At 44.4% G+C, this 27,143-nt stretch overlaps 1 protein-coding gene and 1 long non-coding RNA gene across 4 annotated transcripts in view; one reads left to right on the forward strand and one right to left on the reverse strand.

Annotated features, from left to right (window-relative positions):
* LOC138774067 (uncharacterized) overlaps positions 1 to 3,477 on the reverse strand; it is a 35,698-nt gene extending 32,221 nt beyond the window's left edge. The window contains exons 1-2 of one of the 2 annotated variants that reach the window (XR_011360247.1): positions 3,392 to 3,477; positions 2,974 to 3,169 (exon numbers count right to left, since the gene is read on the reverse strand). This is a non-coding gene — a long non-coding RNA (uncharacterized lncRNA). Of the gene's footprint in view, positions 1 to 2,973 lie in introns of both variants that reach the window. The other variant, XR_011360246.1, reaches the window with a different exon arrangement.
* The window catches only part of KCNH1 (potassium voltage-gated channel subfamily H member 1), a 250,570-nt gene that overhangs the window by 63,268 nt on the left and 160,159 nt on the right, over positions 1 to 27,143 (forward strand). For both annotated transcript variants that reach the window (XM_069954618.1, XM_069954617.1), the window contains one exon: positions 3,015 to 3,438. In XM_069954618.1, coding sequence (XP_069810719.1) covers positions 3,015 to 3,438 — 424 coding nt within the window. The remainder of the gene's footprint in view (positions 1 to 3,014; positions 3,439 to 27,143) is intronic.

The raw sequence follows: 27,143 nt of genomic DNA on the forward strand, positions 1-27,143 counted from the left end.
GTAGGTACACTTCACCTGTGAGAGACAGAATCTAGTAAAAAAAAAAACAAATTGAGAAAATCCCATTGTATGATTTTTTAAAGTTATTAATTAGCATTTTATTACATGAAATAAGTATTTGATCACTGACCAACCAGCAAAATTTCAGGCAAGCAAGCCTACTGAGTTAGCAGAGGATGATACGTTGTCTCCAGAGAGGGAGATGCTGAGACAACACAACTATGAAAATGAAAGGACTACACAACTTCCTGTCTGGGGAAAAAATGCTGAAGCCAGTACTACTAGTGATAACACTATATTCTTTCCAGTCTGACACATCGCTCTCTGCTGCCACCTTTGTCCATGTCAGGAACTGACCAGAGCAGTAGCAAATCCCTATAGAAAACCTTTCCTGCTCTCCAGACTGTAAATAATACACCACTTCCTGCAGGACATACAGTAGCTGATAAGTGCTGGAAGAATCCAGATATTTTTTTTTAGTAGAAGCATATTACAAATCTCTGGCACATTCTTGCACCAATTGATTTGAAAGAATTTTTTTTTGTGAACTACCCCTTTAAATGGAATGCTTCATAAAAACAAACCTTATGTCCTATTGTGACATAGATAAACTCCCACTTTTATTTATTTTTCTTGCATTATTTAATTGCAACAAAATGCAAAAAAAATCTGAATATTTCCTAAAAGATGAAGCAGCCTTTGTGTCCAATCTGCATATCGTACAGATACCGGGCCTCCAGACAGCCGTTCTGTCCTCAAGCCTCAATGACTGATATTAAGATCACGGCTGAAGAGCCTCAAGAACATCTGTAATGATGACATTTATAATCTAAAATCCTCTGGTTTTCTAAATTCACCAAGTTCACCATTAAATATTCACACCTGCCAAATTAATGTTACTAATTTACAAGTCACAGGAGGCCCTTGACCTGTGGCCCTTGTCTGATAGATGATTATTTCCGACCATTATAAGTTGCATCTATCATACAATCTCCTGTGCTTCCCCGTCCGTTATCCTCCTGATAACAGATGCATCTGCGTTCTACATTGGAACCGGCTCTCTCTGCCACACTTTGCTGCCAAATGGGGTGAGAATTGGGCTGACAGGTGTTGCCGGTTTGGCATCGGTCGGCTTGTAATTCTTCAGTGTGCTTTGCTTCCTGCTGATCGGCAGCTTGCTGGCTCTGTGCTCTAGTCTTGGTAAATAGATCTGGGGTTTTGTGATTGGCATCATGTTTGGCTAGCACATCAGAACATAACTATACTAACATACATAAAGCCATCAATATATATTGCAGAAAGTTCCCCAATAAAGCTAAACTGCGACTTCATAAGCATCATACTCACATATTGCCAAACTGTGCCCACATAGCATTATACATTACCTACATACAGTGTCTACATATCCTGTTTCCCCAAAAATTATTTTGCTGAATTGCTAAATATAAGGCTTCCTCCGAAAGTAAGACCTAGCAAGGTTTTGTTTGGAAGCATGCCCACCAAACAGACCACCAGGGCATGCAGCTATGATTCTTTTTAGCCCGCCGCCGTTGTCCCCCACCTTCACCGTTTTATGCAGAGTAGCTGCAAGCAGGACATGAAGACTGTCACCAGCCACCAACCCTGATGGTACCTTCCACAGCTGTCACTTGTAAATGTTCAGGGAAGGCATCAAGAGGCCCGTCTCCTGTCGCCATGCCTGTTGTCCCTTACTTCCAGATGTAGAGCTGCACACAGTCTGAAGTTATCCCGCCACCTGCCACCATACTGTACGCTGTCCCTGCTGTGCTGTACGAGTGCTCTGGTGAGCTCCCTTTGGTGGCTGGAAGCTGCCGTACTGTACACTGTCCTTGCTGTGCTGTACAAGTGTGCTGTGGTGAGCTCCCTCTGGTGGCCTATAGCCGCCATACCGTACGCTCTGTCCCTGCTGTGCTGTATGGGTGTGCTGTGGTGAGCTGCCCCTGGTGGCCTATAGCCGCCGTACCGTAGGCTCTGTCCCTGCTGTGCTGTATGGGTGTGCTGTGGTGAGCTGCCCCTGGTGGCCTATAGCCGCCGTACCGTACGCTCTGTCCCTGCTGTGCTGTATGGGTGTGCTGTGGTGAGCTGCCCCTGGTGGCCTATAGCCGCCGTACCGTACGCTCTGTCCCTGCTGTACATGTGACATATGAATTCTTCTTCATGAAAAAATAAGACATCTCCTGAAAATAAGACCCAGATAAATAGTGCCTATAGTCCTCAATGACAAAGGGTCCGCCTTATTCCAGAGCAGCTACTGACTCGGTGAGTCAAACTGTACTGCCATAGTATCATCTTGTGTCCACAAAGAGCCATACAGTGCTTGTATTGTGTCCTGTGCAAAAATGTCTGCCTCGTCACTTTGCCCATAGAGTTAAAGTACATATGGTGCCCAGCAGTGTCCACATGGATGTTACCAGTGGTATTCAGTGTGCACAAGTCCTATATACAGTACCATGTATACAGTAGTTTCTTCCGAAACCTGTGTCTAGATTGCGCCATTTATTGCCCAGATAAATAGTGCCTACGGCCTCCTCCTCATTAGCTTACCTGTTTCTTGTTCCTACAACTAGAACTCAATGAGACAAGAATATTGTATGTCCTGCAGGAAGTGGTGTATTCTTTCCAGTCTGACACAGTGCTCTCTTCTGCCACCTCTGTCCATGTCAGGAACTGTCCAGAGCAGGAGCAAATCCCCATAGAAAACCTCTTCTGCTCTGGACAGTTCCTGACATGGACAGAGGAGGCAGCAGAGAGCGCTATGTCAGGCTGGAGAGAATACACCGCTTCCTGCAGGACATACAGCAGCTGATAACTACTGGAAGACTAGAGATTTTTTTATGGAAGTAAATTACAAATCTCTGGTACTTTCTGACACCAGACGATCTAAAAGATTTGCTCAGATGCTCAGATTTGGGGAAGTCAGGCTGACAGTGTAATAGGCGTCATATTGATTACCTTTTAACTTGCCCACTAATATCTGTATTTCCTTCTTCCAGGGTATCAGCAGCCTTTTCAGTTCTTTGAAAGTGGTGCGTCTTTTACGACTGGGACGTGTGGCGAGGAAACTGGATCACTACATTGAGTATGGAGCGGCGGTCTTGGTGTTGTTGGTGTGCGTCTTCGGCCTGGCAGCTCACTGGTTGGCCTGCATCTGGTACAGTATTGGAGATTATGAAGTCATCAATGGAGACACCATTAGAAATGAAAGCTGGCTCTTTCAGTTGGGAATAACCGTTGGATCTCCTTATCGGTATAACATATCGGGCCAGGGAAAGTGGGAAGGTGGGCCGAGCAAGGATTCTGTCTACATCTCCTCGCTGTATTTTACTATGACCAGCCTCACTAGCGTGGGATTTGGGAATATTGCACCTACTACAGATGGAGAGAAGATCTTTGCCGTGGCCATGATGATGATTGGATGTGAGTACGCCATGTTTATTATGGGGTATTCGGGCTTAGGGCAAACCTGGGATGCATAGAGACATCAGGGGAGATCAAACTGGTGTAAAGTGAAACTGGCTCAGTCGCCCCTAGCAACCAATCAGATTCCACCTTCCATTTTCCAAAGAGTCTGTGAGGAATGAAAAGTGGAATCTGATTGGTTGCTAGGGGCAACTGAGCCAATTCTACTTCACAGCATTTTTGATAAATGTGTTTTTTACTTTGTGCTTTAATGGTACCCTAATAAGTGTTCATATAGCGGTTGTCTAGGTTCCAATTTTTACCTGTGATTAGGCTGCGTTCACACTACGTATATTTCAGTCAGTATATGTATATTTCAGTCAGTATTGCAACCAAAACCAGGAGTGGATTAAAAACACAGAAAGGATCTGTTCACACAATGTTGAAATTGAGTGGATGGCCGCCATATAAGGCCCCGTTCCCACTGAGCAAAAGTAGCGGAATTCCGCAACGGAATTGTCCGCCGCGGAATGCCGTTAGCCTCCCGCTCATATTGGGAGTCTATGGGAGGCGCGCGCTCCTGCTCTGTACGCGCTGAAGAATGAACATGTTCATTCTTCAGCGCGTACAGAGCAGGAGCGTGTACATGTTCATTCTTCAGCGCGTACAAAGCAGGAGCGCGCGCCCGGAATATCCTGCTGCCAGGAGCTTCTAGCGCCACCCCCTCCCGCCCGGCCGGCCGGAGCTTGCAGCCACCACCTCCGCCCGGAATATACGTAGTGTGAACGCAGCCTGTGAACGCAGCCCCCCTTTGTATAAGTTGCAAGGAGATGACTATTAGCACTGGAAACCATTATATTCATGAGCACCGGATTATGGCATAACAGCTGTCAATCAGACTTTGGTCCCGCCCATAATCAGCTGTTCAGCATTGTAAACACTGGGGAGGGGGGGGGAAAGTACCCCTAAAATAAATATCTAAATGAAATATCAATCTTCGCAATTTCCACTTCTGTCTTTGTCCATTGCTTGTCTTTGCTAGAGTTTTGCATAGTAGATCTGATGGGTAAATGTGTCTTTGGGTACGTAGGTAGATTAAAGGGCAACTCCAGCTAAAAAAAAATTTCTTTCAGATCAATCGGTGCCAGAAAGTGCCAGAGATTTATAATTTATTTTATTTTAAAAAAATCTCACGTTTTCCATCTCTTGTATGTCATAGATTTAGAAATGAATATATAGGACATTCAGTAGCTGATAAGTACTGGAAGACTTAAGATTTTTGAATAGAAGTAAATTACAAATCTCTGGCACTTTCTGACACCAGAATTTTTTTTCTAGCTGGAGTTGCCCTTAAAGGGGTCCTCTTTCGGATTTAAGAAATAGTGGTTGATTTTAGTGGAAGAAGATCTCATAGTTATAGTGATATCGATATTGAGATATTTAGGATGGGGACCCTAAGATGACCTGAGAACACTCTCTGAATTTGCCATGTGGGGTGGGGTTGGCTAAAACCCTTCCCCTTTTTGGTCCAACTTCAGACACAATTGGGACTGTTGCCAAGTATAGAGAAACTGTGGTTGGTCGGACCCTTGGGTGACTGTCCATATAATACCTGGCTGCCCCATATCTGCCAATGCAGATGTGTAATCAGGCGACTACAGGACCAAGGGTCAAATCCACACCAGAATACGGTAAGCGCAGGAGTATACACATTTGCACACAGCGGTGCAGCCAGGAATCATCCAAGGGTAGATGGCGTAATAGGCATATGTTCTTTTATTGCAACGCGTTTCGGCCCGTATGGAGGATGATAACCTCCATCATAGCCAGATAGACGAGGTCCCAATGGTGTGGAGGAGCGGAGTAGTCTTTCAAGTTTGAAAGACTACTCCGCTCCTCCACACCATTGGGACCTCGTCTATCTGGCTATGATGGAGGTTATCATCCTCCATACGGGCCGAAACGCGTTGCAATAAAAGAACATATGCCTATTACGCCATCTACCCTTGGATGATTCCTGGCTGCACCGCTGTGTGCAAATGTGTATACTCCTGCGCTTACCGTATTCTGGTGTGGATTTGACCCTTGGTCCTGTAGTGGCCTGATTACACATCTGCATTTGCTTCTCCCACCGTTGGTGGTGACGTCCCCCAGTACAGCTGCGGAGTACCCTCTTTCACGCTGCATTTAGAGTTGTGCCTAAAATTCGCACAACCTACCCAGGTAAGTGGATCCCTGTAAGATCTCTTTTCCATCCACCTGGCCATCTTTTATTACACGAGGAAGCGCCCCCTGTCTCCCTTCTTTTCATATCTGCCAATGGTTGGAGCCACCCGAATATAATGTTGGCTAATGGGGAGGTCCTCTTTATGACACCCTTGTGACTTAATTGGGTATATGGACAGGGGTTGTCTTCACAAAGCAGCCCCTATAATGGTTCTACGATGGGTTGTCTCTCTTTCCAAATACATATATGTCTAAGAGAAGGATGAATACAACTTTTAACATCTTAAGGACTACAGTGGTGTTGGTTGTTGGTGTCTCCAACTCCTAAGGAACATTTTCACAGTTACACCCCTAGTGGTAACTGCGAGGAAGTGCATGTCACTTAAACATATGATGTGATACTTTTACCCAATCACGCACCGGCCACGATGCCCATTGTTATCGACTCATCTGAGACAGAGGTTCCTGTACTATGTAAATATAAGAGGCGCGTTCCTCAGTGTTGGCGATCTCTCAATCACTGAGAGATGAAGAAAAGATGAAACGGGCAGAAAATAGAAGTAATTATCACCTCTTTCTCTTTCACCCAGTTATCACCATACTGGGGCCTTTGATGTATTTTATCTGTAATCATCCATAGTTAACGCCGTTCTTTGATTTCACTTTCTTTAATGCTTCACTTTTAGTGACTGGTTTTGAACTTTATAATAATGGTATTATATTAAAGGGGGGGATGTCAGGGATGTGGATTACTGCAATGATCAGGCGTCAGTGCTGCAGCACAGTACAGAGGATTTCCAGCCTGACGTTTCCTCTGATATTGTTTTCAGGAGGTAAAATGAATGTTGCAAAACTAAATGTAAATCTACCAATAATAATAGAATGAAGATAATAGTGGGAAACGCTTGTTCAGCCGACAGCTGTTTCTCTTTTCTATAAGAAAAAGGCTCCTCCTAAGAAGCTAAAGTAGTGTTTGGAGGATTCACAACAGCATCGTGGCCATACAGTAGTCGGTTCACTGGCATTTATAGTCAGAGAAGAAAGCCTTGATTTACTTTTCAGGCACAGTGTGGATCATCTTCTGGTTTATGAGTGTTCAAAGAAGAAAACCTTGATTTACTTTTCAAATATGCAAAAGTACTGCGGAGACACCATCACGTGTTTCTCAACGTCAGTGAGCTAGCCAGACCTTCCTCCGGGAAGGAACAACCAAGTCAAAGGCGTTCTCCAGTCAAGGAAACCACCTCAGCAAGGTATCCATCCACAGACAGCTGTTTCAGGGATTTTGCCCCTCATCAGTGTGGAGTAGGTTTCTGGCTAGTGGGAGCAAAGCCTAGTAAGTGCATTCAAGAGAATGATGGTTGACCTTAGGGAGATCAACCAAAACACCGCGGAGACACCATTACGTGTTTCTCAACGTCAGTGCATCTAGGAACATTGCCCCCTGGGAAATCAAATATGCAAAAGTACTGCGGAGGAAGGTCTGGCTAGCTCAATGACGTTGGGAAACACGTGATGGTGTCTCCGCAGTACTTTAGCATATTTGATTTCCCAGGGGGCAATGTTCCTAGATTCACTGACGTTGAGAAACACGTGATGGTGTCTCCGCGGTGTTTTGGTTGATCTCCCTAAGGTCAACCATCATTCTCTTGATTTACTTTTCAGGCACAGTGTGAATCATCTTCAGCAGGCAGACAAGCTCATTTGCATGTACACAGTCCAGGCTGTGTACAGCCCTCTCCCCTCCCCTGAACTTAGCACATAGTAAACCCCACCCTCAATTCCTGTAAATTGTTTTGCTGTTGCTACAGACAGATTTTCCCCGACAACAGACAGCAGATTGCAAATTGGAGGGAAGGGAACTTTAGAGCTATTTTTTGTGTGTGTCAAAATGGAAGTTGTACAGATTTCTTATGAATCACATTGGTTATCAGGGAGGGAAGTTTTTTGAAGTGATCAGTTAACCAGTGTTGGCAATAAGCAGATCACCACAGATGTCACTTTCCCCTGGCTATGGCTGAGGAAAGCTCTTTGTTGGCAAGCAGAAAGGAAATGCCCATATGCCTTAAAAATGGCGGCTTATTGTGTTCAATGACAATCTTATTGACTGGTTTGTATAATAGTGAGAATCAATCTGCTGCCAGTGTATAAGGGATCCACGTAGGACTTATCCTCTGAGCATGTGCGACCACTAGTACTGGACCCGTTAGATGGATGTTATAAGACCGAATAAAGAAAAACCCAAGGTGGTGCCATAACAAGTGTGTAACACGGAGCTTCTGTATAAAAATTTATATGTTTGGAATGATCTAGCAGAAAAATGAAAAAGTTGAAGAGAATCTGTCACTAGGTTTTTGCCGCCTTAAATGAGGGCAGCATAAACTAGTGACAGAAATGCTGAACAGATCAGTATGATACATCTTTTTTTTCAGCCGTTCTCCTAGTATGCAGGAGAATAGGATTCTTGCCACACCCTTCCCCCCGCCCTTCAGCTGCTGATTGACAGTTGATTGCCTATACACAGCATGGATAGATAACTGCCAATCAGCAGCTGGTGGGCGGAGTTTTCTGCATCTCATGAATATCCAGGACTACTGGGCTCATGCACATAATGGAGAGGACTACTTATTGTTCATGTTATTCAGGAGGAGATTTCTGCAGCAGCTGCACAGGACAATGTAAGTGATACATCATTCTGTTCAGTTTGTCTGTCACTAGTTTATGCCACCCTGAGATAGGACAACATACACCTGCTTTCTAATCATGGGATAACCCTATTAACCCTTTCACTATCACCCAAAGAGTAAATTGCCAAGGAGACAAAGTTGTGGGAACTCTGACTTCCATCTTCCATCTAAATAGTCTCTTCTCATAAAGCAGAGATTGAGTAATCGTTGTATATCAGGACATTGATAAAGTAAAAGACATAAAGTGTTATTGTTGGATGATAAACAATGGGTGAGGCCTTGTATTTGAATATGTCGCTTTGTCTTGTGTCTGGAGCGGATTATTTATGGGAATCAATTGTACTGTAGCCATAGATGTGAAGGTTGTTTGTAACAAGCACTTTAATTTACACAGCAGAGGTCATGAATGGGGGAATCCATCATGGCTTGCAGGACTGGATCCATAGTTTAGGCCGAGCTCTTAGTAGTTTCCAATAATCCTAGATGAGCTTTGTGTCACAAAGGATATATGACATCATACACACAGTGGGAGGGCGATAGGGTGGCTCAAGTTTTTACACACTTTACTTCTGCTCCTCGATAAATCACAGTGCTTGATTGTGTTATGGGGGCACAGTGCTTGATTGTGGTATGGGGGCACAGTGCTTGATTGTGGTTATGGGGGGCACAGTGCTTGATTGTGGTATGGGGGCACAGTGCTTAATTGTCTTATGGAGGCACAGTGCTTGATCATGTTATGGGGGTACTGTGCTTGATTGTATTATGGGGGAACACTGCTTGATTGTAGTATGGGGAGACAGTTCTTGGTTTTGTTATGGGGCACAATGCTTGATTGTCTTATGGGGGCACACTGCTTGATTGTATTAGGGGGCTCAGTGCTTAATTGTGTTATGGGGCACAGTGCTTTATTGTGTAAGGGCCAGTTCACACAGAGTAAAATCAGTGGAATTCCACAGAACTCCACCACGGAATCCCGCCTGCGTATGTTTCAGTGGGATGGCTCGCATGCCTCCGCTTCTGCCGCTATCCGCTCAAAGAATTGACATGTCAATTCTTTGAGTGGAGAGCCGCGGAAGTGGAGGCGCGCAGGCCGTCCCATTGAAACAGACGGCAGGCGGGATTAATTCCACTGGTATTATTCTGTGTGAACAGACCCTGATGGGAGCACAGTGCTTGATCGTGTTATGGGGGCACAGTTCTTATATGTGTTATGGGGGCACAGTGCCGCCCTCTACATCTATCTATCTATCTATCTATCTATCTATCTATCTATCTATCTATCTATCTATCTATCTATCTTAAAGAGTATATATTGTGCCCTACTGCAGTACACATCCCCATATAATAGCACATACTGTATATTACGCTGCCAGTTCCTTATATTGTCGTTGATGTAGTATACTTATTATGGCACTTTATGATCTTATCATTCCTATTATTATGTGGTATATATTATAATTGTATGATGTACCGTGCATTATCCCTGGTGTCCTATAGGCGCCTTGTCCCTGCAATCTGATCTAACACCTCCATGCAGACCTGATCACCCAGCGCAGCGTCCGCAGCAGCCATGGCTGACACGCCGGAGACCTTACAGTGTGTGGGAGTCGCTTGTGTTCATGTTTGCTGATTATGTCTTTTCTTGTACTAAACGCTTTCACCCCTGACTTTTAGCGCTATGAGCACGGCAGTAAAGCCTCTCTCATTATCCATTCAATAGAGCCGCATGGGAGCACAGTTTAGTACACTAATAAGCCATTAACTATGTAGGTCACAATGTGCCTAAATGGCATACTAATACTAAATGGGGGGATTTTTGCATCAAACAAGCTATGTGCTCTGGGTGACATAATTTGGGTTATTATTGCTCTTTTCCCCCTATATTATGTTTTATGTTATTGCGAGGCGCTGTTCTTATAGATCAGTCATTTCAAGATGTAGACCAAGAATTGTTGGGACATACAAGACACCCTTGGGCTCTTGGAGTAGGGATCAGACCCCTATAGCTGCACTCGTATGCTCCCTTTGTCTCAATGGCAAGGTCAAAAATTGAATAAATGAAAGAGCCCTTTTAAGTGTTCCTATCTCTTTAAAAACTTTTGACGTGTCATAGAAGTCCATAGATTTGATCAGTCAGGGTTTGAGTGTTCAACTGATAGCTACAAAGAGCGGAGAGAAGAGTTCACCTAAGCGCTTCTCTCCTTATTCTCAATGTGTACGATAGAAAAAAACGTCCCATCAACGGTCCGTGCACAAACGATATACTACAGACCGGATAGCAAGCTTAAATCTTCATGGTACTGTACTAACACAGCCATGCGGCTGTGTCAGTACAGTACCATGAAGATTTAAACAGTTTCGGAGGTCTGATAATCCATTCCGTTCCAGAGTCTTAGGGTACTATTACACGGAACGATAATTGGCTCTATCCGGCCGATTATCGTTCTGTGTAATAACGATGATAGTTGTCAACGGCTGATCGTTGATATAGGTTTGGACCTATAATTGTTGGTCACCGACCGCGCTCCACTACGTGTAACAGCTGTGCGCGGCCGGCGGCTGATGATTTGCAAAGTGAATACATTACCTATCCATGGTCCAGGGCTCCTCTTGCGGTCTGCTTCTCCCCGGGTCCCACGCGCTGCAGCTTCAGAGCGGCCTGTGTTAGCTGACAGGCCGCTCAGCCAATCACAGGCCGGGACTGCTGCAGCCAGTGATTGGCTGAGCGGCCTGTCAGTTAGGACAGGCCACTCTGAAGCTGCAGCGTGTGGGACCCGGGAGAAGCAGAACGCAAGAGGAGCCCTAGACCATGGATAGGTAATGTATGCCAGTTTAGCAAGGGCTGCAAACAAAGACATCGATAACGATGTCCATGCAGCCCTTGTTAAACAATTATCGGGCCGTGTAATAGGCCCAGTAAACAAGCGCCGATCTAGCAGATCGTTGCTCATTTACAGTTATTATTCATGTGTCATGTGAAAGAAAATGCTTAGCATGCACTTTTTCTGGCATGTCCTCATGATTAGTTGGGGTTTGAACTCTCAGATCCTGAACGATCACGATCACGATCTCAGATCCTGAACGATCACGATCCTGAACTTTTTCTATGTTTTTGTAAAGGAGTTGTTCACCAAAAATTTTATTCTTTCAAATTAACTGGTCTCAGCAAGTGCCGGAGATTTGTAACTTACTTTTATTAAAACAAATCTCAAGTCTTTCACTATTTATCAGCTGCTGTATGTCCTGCAGGAAGTGGTGTATTCTTTCCAGTGTGACACAGTGCTCTCTGCTGCCCCTTCTCTCCATGTCAGGAACTGTCCAGAGCAGCAGCAAATCTCCATAGAAAACCTATGTAAAATAATATATACTGCCATACAGCACCTAAATAATACTGCAAGCAATGTCAGGAGAGGAGTGTGCAGCTGTGATGTGGCTGGGACAGAGTGATACAAAACAACACAATGTAACCTAATGAAGCACAATGGACGACATCCCTGAACAAAGAGGCAAAGAATTTTTTTACGAAAACCAAAATTATTAATCTCCCCCCACTCCTGGCTGCTTCCCTTTGAATAACACCTCTCAGACTGACACGAGGCGTCAGCCGCCTTAGAAACGCCATTCGGATAAAATACTCAAGTGGATCATCTTCATCTTAAATCAAATCCAATATATTTTTGTGGCATCATTATTGGTCGTTCTATGGCTCTATGGTCCGCACTTCTTACCACCCCCCCCCCCTTCCCCAGCGGGCACACTACTCAATTCCTTTGTGTCCAAAAAGAAGGAGTGACGGTCATTTTCTCAGTAATCTCACACAATGCAGTCATCTCGGCAGCATACAATGGCAATGGTTCAGAATACTTTCTAGAAATGTCTGTGTTTGGAGTGGTAAAGGCTGTGCCAAGTACATGAATATATTGCGAATATCCATACAGGACCTACAAAGTGACCTCATAGATAGAGACATAATTCTGGTAATTTTAGGGTATGTGCTTGGGTACATTCTGAAAGTTCTAACATTGTGGTTGACACATGAAGGTAGACCTATGGCAATTTCCAATTCCCTGGAGGATGTGCAAATGGCACAGCAGGGAGGGACACCTTTAGAATGGCTAAGACTTGGTCATGGACTGGACACAGTGGCTCAAGAACTTCCATCTTGTCAGTCTTGTCACTCTTCGAGGGCTGGTAAAGTGATAATAGGGCTGCCCTGTAGATGGGAGTTGTTGGGAGATTAGTCAACAAAATCTCCCACAAATAGAGGCACAGTCTCTTGAACAGTTCATAGAAGATGGTTGGAGCAGGGGTAACCCATAAGGTGTTCTAGGGTACATGAAGCTTGCCATCCTTGTCCTAGCCTATATCTCTAGCCCCTGTTGACTTCCTTCTTAGCTGTTTTTCTCACAGTATCTTTACTTGTGCTGCAGTTCCCTACTGCAGGGTGCAGGTCTGGGTGGTCTTTAGCTTGAAAGCCATAAAGTCCTAGGCCTGGATGGAAGACTCCCAAGGTCCTAGGGTAATGCCATGGGACACTTGTTCCACTTTTCCCAGTAGTGTCCCAGTATAGATGTCCACCTGTCAGGTGTCACACTCTGGGATGATGGGCGCCTTTCCGCACCATCACCACTTGGTGTCTCACTCTCCCCTGTTTGTTGGCACAGCTGAAGGTATGATAATTGTTAACTATGTTCTTTTGACTGTTATATGTTCACCAATCACCAGCTTGGGTGCCACACACAGTTTTTACCTATCACGTTCCTACACCACTCTTCTTCCAGCGCTTTCCCCACCAATAGGGGCAGTCTAGATCACCCCTATTTAAAGAGTTAGTTTTTGGTGGTCTTCTTTAGTGGATGGTGGAGAGAGATAGACCTAAAGAAAGAGCTCTTGCTCAAGCCTATAACCAAGCTTGCTCCAGGGCCAGGGCCCTTGTCAGAAGATACAACTTACAGATTTCTTATTAGATACTTTGAGACAACTACTATGCAATGCTAAACCCAAAGGTGGGGTAACTGCCTCCTGGGTCCAACCTTGCCCCCGCCTAGGATGTCTATGCAGTATAGTCAGGACAATCCACCAGGGAGGGACTGATCCGCAGTGGAGCAAATAGCATAAGCTGAAGTACTCCATTGAAATTTGCTCGGCCTACTTGGGTAATCTTGAGAGGTTTGGCTTCACCCAGTTGTTCAAGCCTGGGACTCGTGCTACTCAACCTGACACTCTGTGGACTTGTTTGGCAAAAGGCAGTCTTCTTCTTCACAACTTATTCCCAACCGTGAGTATGAGAGTGTTTGTACACTAAGTCAGTGCAAGTTATCCCGGTACTGCACTACCGGGCCCCCAAAACAGTCCCCTAACCTACTCAACTCAGCTACACCTCCTTCCCCTACTCAACCTACTCCTGGCCACTGTGACAAGTGCCATTGTTGATACCACCACACTAGCCCACTGCTAATACCAACACCTAACAACCTCAGGTTACATGTTATTCTCCATATCTCTCCATCCTCAGGTGGGACCAGAAGGAGATGATTCATAGTAGAAGACCAACGTAAAATAATGTCTTCTTCTCTGGAGGACTCAGCGAGTCTTTGCAGTCCGTGGACAGAACAGTGAGACTTGTGTAATGTGACATTTTGCAGGGGAGCCGAACACTTTATTCCAGGTTGTAACAGCTTGTTATCAGCCTTAGTCCTGGGATCCCTCTAATTTCCCATATCCTGTAGCCTGAAAAGGCAGAGTGTCCCGGCTGGGGTTTCCTCCACCGTATAATGGCCCCTAGATCTGAGGACTCTGACCAGTCTTTACATTACAATCATTAAGACAAATGTCTCCAGTGTTAATCAATTTCAATTGTCCTTATCCAGTAGTTGTCGGTGACCTTTCTGCAGCGAGGACGTCCTTCAGCAGAGATGCTAGATGAGTGAGGTACAGTAATGAGGCTAATAATGGAAGCCACACCAGCCCATTCTTCATTGTCACAGCCATAAAATAATAGGAGATTAGCAGCGCCATCGATCCTCAGGTGCAGAACTCCGTTCTCAGGGCTATCACAGGCTTCATCACACTGGAAATACGAGAGCCCAAAGATGCCGCAATAAATTCTGGTTTAAACGGCTGCTCAATTTTACAGATGCCCGTAAACAGGCCCATCTGGCCGCATCTGACCACTCAGGCGGCAATGTCTATTGTCCTGTCCTGTCTATTAGGCTGTGTTCACACACTCGCGGTTATGTTGTGTTTTATTGGTTACATAATTAAAGCCTCATTGATTATGTGGCTCTGCATTGCTATCTAAGGGTATGTTCACACCGAGTAAATCAGGCGGAATTCCGCGACGGAACTCTCTGCCGTAGAATCCCGCCTGCCTCAGTGCGTCATAGCCTGTCTATGGCAGGGCTCGCGTGCCTCCACTACCGCCGCTGTACGCTCAAAAAATTGACATGTCAATTCCGCTTTCCCTTAGACAGGCTATGACACACTGAGGCAGACGGGATTCTGCAGAGGGGAGTTCCGCCGCAGAATTCCACCTGATTTACTCAGTGTGAACATACCCTAAAGCTGGGTTTACATTGTGTTTTTGCAGTCTGTTTTTTTTTCATCCGTTTTATGCAAAAAATGGATAAAAAACGGATGTATTTGTGCGCATCCATTTTGTTCTGTTTTTCCAATGACTTCCATTATTTTTTTTAAAAAAAGAACACAGATCAAAATGCATACTTTTTTTGTGGTGGGCCGTGTTTTTTTTTGTACGTTAAAAAAAAGTATGCGTTTTGAACATTTTTTTTTAATAATGGAAGTTAATGGAAAAAAGGATGCACACAAATACACCCATTTTTCATCCGTTTTTTGCAATAAACAGACTGCAAAAAGGCTATGTGAACCCAGCCTAAATGGACAGTGTTGGCTTTGTCATGTGATCAGCATTACCAGGCTTCATTCAGGTGTTTTTCTTGTGATAAGCGATCTGATGAAGCCCAGAATCCTGATTAAATGCCAAAGCCGAGTCAATTTAGTTAACATTACAGAGACCACATAATCAGTTATGGCATGAATTATGTAAGCCAAGAAATGCAACAAATTTTTTTTAAATGTATGAACACAGCCATAGTGCGTTTGGGGCATTCTCAATGCAAGTTCCTCACAGCTTAATCGATTAATCTGGATCATTTGGTCATGACTGCACAGCTTAGGGATGATTTGGAGTAGGAGTTTCGGATTGTTTAGCCTCTGTTTAAATTCCTTGACTTTTGCAATTCGGTGTGTATTATACTGTATGCTCTGTACCATTAAAGGGGTACTCTGGCCGAGCTTACTTTGTATACAGCTCTGCATCTGAAAGTATGACACTGCAGCGCGGCTGTGTTTCAACGCCGCCATTCTGTGCTGTGATGTCATTTGCGGTGGGCGTCTCGTTCCAAGCTGTGCCGCCTTCCTTTTCAGACACAACCAGGGGCAAATTAACTTTACCATAGGCCCTGGGCTGTTCACCAAGCCTGGGCCCCCTCACCACACTGTAACTATGGCAACACTAGAGCGGTGTTCATAGGGACAGATAATGTCATGAAGTCCTGATTTGTGCAAAATCGAAGTAAAAAAGCAGCGATTGTTTGTAAATGATGGCAGAACTGTAGCCAGGAGACAATACACCCCTGAAGTGTAAGTCTGTTTGGGTGGCCATGGGCCCCCAGGAGCTCAGGGCCCCAGGCTACCGCCCGAAACGGACCTATTAATCCACATATAATCCGCTACTGGACACAACTCTGTGCCGTACTCTGGCGATAAGCGAGAGTACAGCGGACAGAGTAGACTGAGGAGTTAGTTGTTAAATCCTCGGTGAGCACCGATAGGAGCACTGCCCTGCCCCCATAGCACCAAGATGGCCTGCTGCTTCTAATGATAATCAATAGAGCCGGCAGGCCGTTTCGGTGATATGGGGCGGGGCCCGTCTGAGGATTACATTGCTAACAGTAAGGGAACAGCACTGAGGAAGAAAGTAAGAGACATACCTTCCTCCTCAGGGCCCCGTGCGCAACAGTTCCCCTTTAAGGGTACGTCCACACTACGAAACTCGCCCCCGCTCACTGCCACACGCACCTCTACCTGTGCCATAGACTCCATTCTTATGGTCAGGCAGATTCCGCTCTCCACCCAGAGAATAGACCGGTTCATTCTTTGGGCGGAGGGTGGAGGGCGGAATCTGCTTGACCATAAGAATGGAGTCTATGGCACAGGCGGACAGTGAAGCGGGAGCATGCAGGGACAAGCGGTGGAATCCGCCGCAAGTCCTCCGCGTGTTTTCCTTAGTGTGCACATACCCTAAGATCCCAAATCTATAATTTTCTAATAAACGAGTAATATTCCGATAAGCAATACAAATGGCCCCTAAAGCCGTGTTTAGACATCAAGGTATAACGTTGCTCCTTGGAGATGAACAAGAAAGGACACAGTAAAACTGCGGCGCTCTATGGAGGGTAATATGATATTCTGCATGCGCTATGATTTTCGCACTAGGGTGGACTACACAAGGTCGAATCAATTGAATCCATATCACACATTTACAGCTTACGGCATTTCCAGGAACTGGATACGCACAATAAATAAAGACTGTCAGATGGGAGATGTAAAGTGGCGGCTGAGATTAAAGGGAAGCCACAAAGTTTCACGCCCTTCTTACTGCACATCTTCAGGATGTTTATGGCCTCGTACACATGATACATACTGTATGCCGGGTGTTATATAGATATAAGGTGGTGTTGATGACTTTACATATTCTTGGTATTAGATAGCTGTACTTTTTCTTCTCTTTTTTTTTCTTTTTTTTAAAAAGTATCACCTGGATTTTTATGGAGAAACAGATACTGACATAAATTTTTCTAACCTGTTTTTACTTTCTGATTTTTATACCAAATTATTATGGGACAGTAATCTTTTCTGAGCTGTACTCTGCTCTCAGATTATATATATAGTCCATGTCAGGAACTGTCCAGACCAGGAGAGGTTTTCTATGGGGATTTGCTGCTTTGGACAGTTCCTGAAATGGACAGAGGTGGCAGCAGAGAGCACTGTGTCAAACTGGAGAGAATACACCACTTCCTGCAGGACATACAGCAGCTGATAAGTACTGGAAGACTGGAGATTTTTTTAAATACAAGTAAATTACAATTATCTGGCACTTTCTGGCACCAATTGATTTGAAAGAATTTTTATTCACTGGAGTACCCCTTTAAGTATCCTTGTTGTTCCCAACACAGCCATTGGTGGCAGCAGACAGGACATGTTACCTCTCACTTCTGCTACAAAAAATTAGTTTATTAAAGTTATATAAAGAAATTTAAAAAATGATATTTTCATTTGTTAAAATACCCTTTTAATTCACGTCTCCATCAGATAGTAAGATTCCTCACCATTGCATCCTTCCTTTGTTTTTCCCTGCACCATAGATATTTACTCACTAACAGATGAATACACACACACATACAATATATATATATATATATATATATATGAAATGTTCACATGTGTCTATGTGTATATCCCTCTACAGGTATCCGCCTATGGAGTCTATATAGGTAGACCGGCCTCTGATCATTCTATACAGTAATCTCTTTTCTATGAGGTGAGGCGGGGAGACGGTAAAGTGAGTGATCAGCGGGTTATGGCATTATAATAACACGCTTTACGTCACTTTAGAAACCATTACGTTTGACATTTTGATGGACTTGTATTTGCTGCGCGCAGAGATGTAACAATAATGGGTGTAAATGTGTAGATGAAGCCAAGTCCCCCATTGCTTGTGTTATATAGGACGCCGTGCCAGGTTATAATTCTCTGGAATTAAATGTCTAGGTGCAACTGAAATGCAAATTATAGACTAATATTAAAGCGATTTGTCAGGCAGAGACTGGAGCGCAGTTTATATAAGATGGCTACAAGAAAAGAAAATGTTCTTCTAGCAAGTGTATAGGAACCAGTAACAATAAATAGCCAAGAGGACAAAAGAGAGGGATGTATGGCTATAGGAGGTCAGACGCTGCTTGTTAGCTGCCTGACTCTGTGGTTCCTCACATTTACACATGCACCAACAGCTGTTTTATTTAAAGGAGGTGTGTTGGTACATCCAGGGGTCGGCACATACCACTCCTGGCCACTGTCACAAGTGCCGTAACGGTACACTGAGGGTATGTTCACACCGAGGAATAGGCGAGGAAGTTGAGCTGAATTTGAGTGAAATTCGAGAGGAAAGCAGAAATTCAAAGCCCTAATGACTTCTATGGGATTTCTCTAGCGAAATCCGCCCAAAGAATTGACATGAAAGCGGATTCGCAATGGAACATTAAGCACGTAAATTCCACCGTGTGAGCAACAGAGCGGAAATCCCATTGAAAACAATGGGACGTTGCTCTGTACATATTTTACAGGTGGAATTTCAAGCAGAATACACATAAAATTAAGCACGGATTCCGCTTGAAATTCCTTGCCTATTCCTAGGTGTAAACATACCCTTACACCTTGCCCTCAGCTAAACACCACCTGGCTCCTCTAGGTTACCAAAATCACACTCTTCTGCTGCTCCCATTGTTGACGGCTACTATCTGGTTGGTAACAGCCCCATTGAGTTTGATCCATGACAAGGTCACCTTATTGTCCTATCATATCCCTTTCCACCATATTTTTTTGGTCCAGCCCTGTGGTGCCTAATTGTGGTTAAAAAAAATAAATTCTGTGTTGCATACGTATGTCATAATTCTAAAAAATGGTTTATTCTAGAAGGTAAAATCTTCTTTAGTCACTGAGGGGGCTGGCAGGTTATTAAATGGTTGGTGGGATTCTGACAGTGTTGACGCTTGTGATTGAACCCTATGGTGCTGTGATTACATTGCCGCCTGGGCATTTTCTTTCTGTTCTCGTCTCATTCAAGGTTAAATCCTTGTGTTTGCTGCTGTGTTACCAATCATAGGAAACTGGACGGGGAGCGCTAGACTTTACATAATGGCCATTAGGGAATTTGTCATTTTTAACCTAGGAGCGGTCATTATTGTTATCATCAATAGCAGAGGGGTTTAATAATGGTAGTTGTAGTCACAGGTTACAGCTTACCAATGCTCTCCAGAATAGAAACCCAGTGCTCTGTAATTGATTTATACTCATCTGTTCCCAAGCCTGCACTTCTCTTTATTGGATGTGATGGAAGAATAGGGAGAAATGAGGAACTGTATGTCTGGGGCCTGTAGAAATGAAGGATCTGGTCTGGGGTATGTATATGTGGTAGAGGTCTGAGGTCTGTATATTTAATGGGTCTAATCCAGGTTGTATAGAATAGATGGATGTCTGATCTAGGTTGTATAGATGGTCTGATCTAGGTTGTATAGATGGTCTGATCTAGGTTGTATAGATGGAGAGCCTGATTTAGGTTGTATAGATGGAGGGCCTGATCTAGGTTGTATAGATGGAGGGTCTGATCTAGGTTGTATAGATGGAGGCTCTGATCTAGGTTGTATATATGGAGGCTCTGATCTAGGTTGTATAGATGGAGACTCTGATCTAGGTTGTATAGATGGAGGCTCTGATCTAGGTTGTATAGATGGAGGCTCTGATCTAGGTTGTATAGATGGAGGCTCTGATCTAGGTTGTATAGATGGAGACTCTGATCTAGGTTGTATAGATGGAGACTCTGATCTAGGTTGTATAGATGGAGACTCTGGTCTAGGTTGTATAGATGGAGAGCCTGATTTAGGTTGTATAGATGGAGGGCCTGATCTAGGTTGTATAGATGGAGGCTCTGATCTAGGTTGTATAGATGGAGACTCTGATCTAGGTTGTATAGATGGAGGGTCTGATCTAGGTTGTATAGATGGAGGGTCTGATCTAGGTTGTATAGATGGAGACTCTGATCTAGGTTGTATAGATGAAGACTCTGATCTAGGTTGTATAGATGGAGGGTCTGATCTAGGTTGTATAGATGGAGACTCTGATCTAGGTGCATATATTCTTGTCTGAAGTCTGTAGAAGGAAGGTGTCTGGTTTGCAGTGTGTATATATGGTGGGTCTGATCTAGGATCTGTATAGCTGGGGGGGGGGTCTGGTCTGCAGTTGTATAGATGGAAGGTTCGTTCTAGGTATGAATATATGGCAGTTCTGGTCTGAGGTCTGTAGAAAGAAGGTGTCTGGTTTGTGGTGTGTATATATAGTGGGTCTGATCTGGGGTCTATATAAATAGGGGTATGGCTTGTGGTTTTTATACATGGAGGGTCTCGTCTAGGTAGGTATGTTCTGGCCTGGGGTCTTTAGATAGAAGGTGACTGCTCTGTGGTGTGTATATGGTGGGTCGGATCTAGGGTCTGTATAGTGGGGGGAGGGGGTCTGGTCTGTGGTTGTATAGATGGGGGTCTGGTCTGGGGTCTTGATATGTGATGGGTCTGGTCTGTGACCTGTATATTCAGCATGTCTGATCTAGTGTCTGTATAATGGGTGTCTAGTCTAGGATCTGTATAGATGCAAAGACTGGTCTAGGGTATGTTCATAAGGAAATTCTGTTTTGTGGTCTGTGTACGGGAAATGTCGGTGGTATGCATAGATGAGGGGCTGTATAAATAGGGGGGTTGTCATGGGTCTGTATAGATAGAGGGGAGTCATGCCTGCCATCTTTCTAAAGTGGAAGTCTGGTGTGGACCTAACATGGTGGGGGACACGACTAGTTGTGGAATACCCCCTTAGGGTACGTTCACACGTACCGACTCACAGCGGGAAATCTCGCTGCGAGTTTTGCAGCGAGATCCGCTACGAGTTAATGTCCTGGAAGGTCCTGTGCACACTGTGTACTGTGTCTGAAAGGCCGCTGCGAGTATGTGAGCGGTGAGCGGTGCTGTCTCTGGAAGAAAGTGGCCACATTTTGCTAACGCTGGATAACCCCTTTAAGGCTCTGCAGATGCACCACCGCCATTGTGTCAAGAAGCTTAGGGGCTTCATATTGAACTCTCTTAGTACAACATCTACAGGAGACCTTAGATCAGAGCTACTCACAGTGTTTTTTGTAGCAAGTCAAAAAGATAGCAAGTGTCAACAACAAGTGCAATGTGTAAATGTGTAGCCCGTAACCCATTACCTAAGTGATGCTCTACTGAAACCACTTAATGAAATCATTACCAAATGTTATATTATTAATGCATTAACTCAGCGCAGACAATAGTATTTATAGGGTATGAAGATATCTGGGAGAAGAGCGCTGTGTACGGCCTGGTGTGGCTTACCTTGATGGTGCAATAACAGGAATGGAAGTGACAGTAATTTCCCTGATACGGGATACAGTGTCAGGCAAACAGACTAGAATAAACAATGTTATCTGAATGTTCTTGCCCGTCATAATCTGTAAGTACAGTGCAATAATATAATGAGAGCTCCGACTCTGATGGCTGCTCAGCATTGTCTGCCGTAATGAGCGGCAAATGGGATCTAATCACCGCCCGGCTGCGGCTGCAACAATTAACAGGGAAGAAATTAATGGTGCACGCCAATAGAGAGGATCTGCTGTGCCTGGATATGGAAACACGTCGGGTACTGACCAGGAAATGTCCTGAAAGTGTTTTCATCACTAAAGCGTCCTGTGCTCATCATTGGTCTTTGTTAGCTGCTAAATGGACACTCTTTGTTATGCCTCAGTGGACTCTCTTGTCCACTTAAAGGAGTAGTTCACAAAGTGCCAGAGATTTGTCATTTACTCCTGTTAAAAGCCTTTTAAGTACTTATGAGCTGCTGTATGCCCTGCAGGAAGCAGTGTATTCCTTAAAGGCTGGAGAGCAGGAGAGGTTTTCTATAGGGATTTGCTGCTGCTCTGGACAGTTCCTGACATGGACAGAGGTGGCAGCAGAGAGCACTGTGTCAGATTGGAAAGAATACACCACTTCATGCCGGATATACAGCAGCTGATAAGTACTGGACAACTGGAGATTTTTTCATAGAAATAAATTACAAATCTCTGGCACTTTCTGGGACCAGTTGATTTGAAAAAAGAAAAACCTAAAACTGATCCTGAGACTTCTTGTTCTGTCTGTGATAATAAGGAAGAGGCTGCTGGAAAGTGATCTGGACAGAATTACAGCTAAAAGTGACACCAGAAGATAGTAAATTATATATAAAAAAAAACATATTTTTCCTTCTCTCCCCTGTAGGACAACCTCTGAATGTTCTTAAAAACATGTGTCAGTATTTGAATCCAATCAGAAAAAAAAAAGGCGATACCTTAACTTTTGCATTATGGATACTCATCGCCTCGCCTGTGGATGGGAGTGACTGATCAGTAGGGGTCTTACACTTGGACCCCCACACATCATTAGAATGAGGGTCCCTGGTCCTCCATTTGAATGGAGTGGCAACCGGACATTAGTGCTGCCTCTTCATTCATCTCAGGCTAGAATGACGATCATTCTCGTAATCGGTCAGGGCTCGAGTGTTTAGACCTCCACCAAACAGACACTCATCTCTTATCATATCCTAGGTGATGAGTGTCTTTTCTAGAAACCCTCTTTAACAGCATTTTCCAGCCTTTAAAAACTGATGGTGGAGGTCTAGCCCTTGGATTTCCACCAATCAGCTAGCTGAAGAGACCATGAAGCACATCCCTCTTTAATGTTTGCATCAATTTCCAGCTAGTTTGTACATGTATCCACCATGCAGTTTGTAGCAGGAGTGCAATGTTCTGCAATATTCTTGGCCCACTGAATAGGTTGCAGCACTTGCACCAGCTCTGTGATTGGTGCATGTACCAGAAGTCAGACTCCAGATTATGCAAAATGGATGGCCTAAAGACTGAACAACCCCTTTAAAGAAAAGCATTGAGCTGCATGACTTAAAGGGAATCTGTCACTAAGTTTATGCCGCCTCAAATGAGGGAGGCATAAACTAGTGACAGAAATGCTGAACAGATCGGTGTATTACTTACCTCATTTTGTTCAGCCGTTCTCCTAATATGCAGGAGAATAGGATTCTTGCCACACCCCCTCCCCCCCCCAGCTGCTGATTGACAGTTGCTGTCTATACACAGCATGGATAGATAACTGCCAATCAGCAGCTGGTGGGCATATTTCTCATCAATATCCGGGACTACTGGGCTCATGCACATATTGGGAAGGACTGCAGCAGCGGAACGTGGGGGCCATGAACCAGAATGCCTGCAGCGCCAGCTGTCAAGGGCCTTAAGGGCTTTAAGTGAGTCTCAGGGGAGTAACAGGGGAGTCGCGGGGGGTGGGGTGGTCGGGTGTTTAGCAGCCTTACTTTCGGGGGGTGCCTTAGTTTAGGGTGGGGGTGCCTTATTTTAGGCTAGTTGGTAGGCTAGCTGGGGTGTCATATTTTAGGTGGATGTCCTATCACGTCTATCATGTAAAACAAAGCTGTACAAAGTCACACTAAAGTCGTATGACACACCACTTGTGCGAATGGGAGCCATTCATCAGGGGGGTCACTGTCCATGTCCCCATTCTGTCAGCATCAGCCGTTTCTGGCCTGGTGTTGTCTTCCATTTGACAGTAAGACTTCCCGTAATTTAGCGCTGCCTTTGCTGGAACACATACATTTTTAATTGGTAAAATCTAGAGTAATGAAATTCAATTCTTCCGAGATGCATTTATTTTCCAACGCTGCAAACAACACGAATGTTCGCCTGGATAAATATGCGTCACGAAGACTTTGCCACCCACTTGTCTATGGATTAAGGAGGAATAAGAACCAGCCCGTCACAGTCTTTTTTTCTGAGTTAATAGAGGACAGATTTCATACGGCATATGTGTGTATCTGCTAGAGAAGAAAACAGCTACAAAGGGCATGGCTTCCTGGAGTCGGCACATTCATTTTAATGTAAACTGGGTAATGCTTCATTTCTCCTGTGGTGGCGCTGCAGGAGAGTTGAATGATTTGTGCTGGGCATCTACATAGACTACAGCTGATCCCAACAACTGGACGCCACTGAACCAATGCTGCGAAATACAAGAGAGTGGGACTAGACTTGTGCATCCTAGTAGATAGATACCCCTGGACTTATAATACATCTGAATTATGTAACATACAGACAGGTACTATAAGAACTTATTCATAGATGACAGGAACCAAATAATGATGGTGGATAGAAAAATAAATGAAGAATATTGATGGCAGTCAGAAATGAAAGCAGAAGATGAAGATGATGAACAGGAACAGCTGCCTATCCCCAATCTTTCCCTACATCTATCCCTGAACACTAAACCACTAGCCACCACTAACCACTCTGTCCCTGTTATAACCCTGATCTGCAAACTAACCCTACAAGTGCAACAAGTGCAGACCTAGAGACAAGGGCAAGACATAATCTACATCAAGGATGTAAGAAACTAAGTAACAGAATTAGGCTATGTTCAGACTGCGTAAGAGGCTAGCCGTCCCCTGACCCGGCCAGGTCACGGAACAGCCCGTTTATGAATCGATCATCCCGGCCGGTACTGCCGGAATCGGCCGGATGATCTTTGCAGCCGCAGAGTTCTGATGCGGGCGCATCTGTGCACACCCGCATCAGAACTCCCCACTGCACACTATGGAGGGAGCGGCTCTGACAGGGTTTTCTGCGGTCGCTATTCACTGAATAGTGGCCACAGAAAACTGACATGTCTACGACTCCGTAGAAGACAAGGCAACGTATCGTTTCGTAAAAAGTACGGCCGTTTTTGCAACTTTTAAGAAAAGATACATTGTGTGAATATAGCCCAAAACAGCAACTTCAACATACAGACAATGAGACTAAACAAGGATAAAACAACTGAAAAACTAAGAATGAGAAACAAGTCAATAGAAAACACACAAGGAATGAAGGAAAAAAAACACACCATACTGCAAAGACCAGGGATCTTTAAAGAGTGGCTAACCAATCAGGAACTGCACTCAAAATTAGCCCAGTGCTGAGCAGTCATACCCAGCTGATGCAAAACAATAGATCAGAACAATGGATACAGCCACCCCTCTCCATTGGCAATGTATAGTATTTCATTTTGTTCATTTTACATTCTACCATACATTCTACATTTTACATTCTACCATATTTACTCACATATTACCCCATTTGGAGTACCCTCACATTACAACCCTTAGGCTACGCTGACACATAGCATATAATACATATTTAATCAGCGTTAATTAGTGCTATTATGCTGCAAACAATCAAAAATATAAAATTTTTATCAAGAATTGTGCAATTACCAGCAAAATAGCACTAATTAAATGCTATGTGTGAACACAGCCCTAGGCCAGATACAGCGGTCCACACAGATAGCTAGTCCTGGTATCCAGATTTCCTTCAGCCCTCATTTCTCAGCTCCTCATCCTCTTCTCTTTGTTCTATCTTCACATTACACATATAAATGGATGGTCCTCACTGCAGATTTGGATATTGTGACATTGTCAGGACTGGGAAGGGGCAGGTGATAAGAAGCCGTCTCATCAAATCCTCTTCCGAATGCCACAATATGGCGCAGGTGTTAGAGGACTCTTATTGTAATGGAGTCTAGGACACCAGCAGATTAGATATGTCACTTCCAATATAAGACCGTCTTTCTTCTTATACTCGTCACACGGAGAGGACTGCACTTGTCCCTGTGATAAAGGATACATATATTGATCTAGCCTCAGGTCAGCGTTGTCTGCCCGAGATATCTAAACTCCACAGAAAGTGTCACAATACTCACAGCAGGTTGTAAGTATTTAATATTTGGTGTGTATATAGCCAACCGAAAGGGTCCGACTGGTCAACCAGAGTCCAGAAGGTCCCCAGATAGGCCAAGACAAAGACAATGCCCAGATGGTACGATCATATACATAAACAGAATGGACATAAATATGAAAACAGTCAATCCCCCATGTGTTGTATAGAACATTAACATGAATGGCGATGTGAGTAGATGCTTATTAGCAGTCTCTGGTTCTTTGGTTATATGTTACGGAAAAGAGAACACATGGAAGTTCATGAAATGCTTGTATTGTCCAGGGGGAGCGTATGTAACATTGATGTCTGTGACTATACTGTACCAAGACACTGTTAGAGCTTGTCAGAGCAGGGGATGGATATAGGTGAGTAGAACGGAAGTTATGGTGCCAAAGCCCCTCTCACCTATCCTGAAGTCCACGACGTCTCGGGAGCGATGCCACAGTCAGCCGATCAGCAGCGCGTTCCCCGCTCAGCAGTGTTTAGCTCATGCGGCAAGATGGCCTTGTTCTAAGTGTGCACAGTCTTGTTCCAGGATGGTTCTATGCAATGAACATAGTAGTGATCGACAGTGATGTCGGCAGTGTATTGTCTTTATTGCTTACAGGTATATTTTTGTGATCCGGTGCCTTGGCTTGTTCAAAGTTGAATAGGCAGTGTAGGATTCCACTAACTGAGCAGTGTGCTGAGTGGCCATATGCGTTTCAGAGCCTCTTGCTTCTTCTTCAGTGGCTTCATTTTTTCCAAGCCACTGAGGAAGAAGCACAAGGCTCCGAAACGCGTATGGCCACTCAGCACACTGCTCAGTCAGTGGAATCCTACACTGCCTATTCAACTTTGAACAAGCCAAGGCTCCGGATCACAAAAATATACCTGTAAGCAATAAAGACAATACACTGCCGACATCACTGTCAATCACTACTATGTTCATTGCATAGAACCATCCTGGAACAAGACTGTGCACACTTAGAACAAGGCCATCTTGCCGCATGAGCTAAACACTGCTGAGGGGTGAATGCGCTGCTGATCGGCTGACTGTGGCATCGTTTCCGAGACGTCGTGGACTTCAGGACAGGTGACAAGTGCTT

This window comes from Dendropsophus ebraccatus, chromosome 15 (assembly GCF_027789765.1).
Source record: "Dendropsophus ebraccatus isolate aDenEbr1 chromosome 15, aDenEbr1.pat, whole genome shotgun sequence".
Taxonomy (NCBI): Eukaryota; Metazoa; Chordata; class Amphibia; order Anura; family Hylidae; genus Dendropsophus; species Dendropsophus ebraccatus.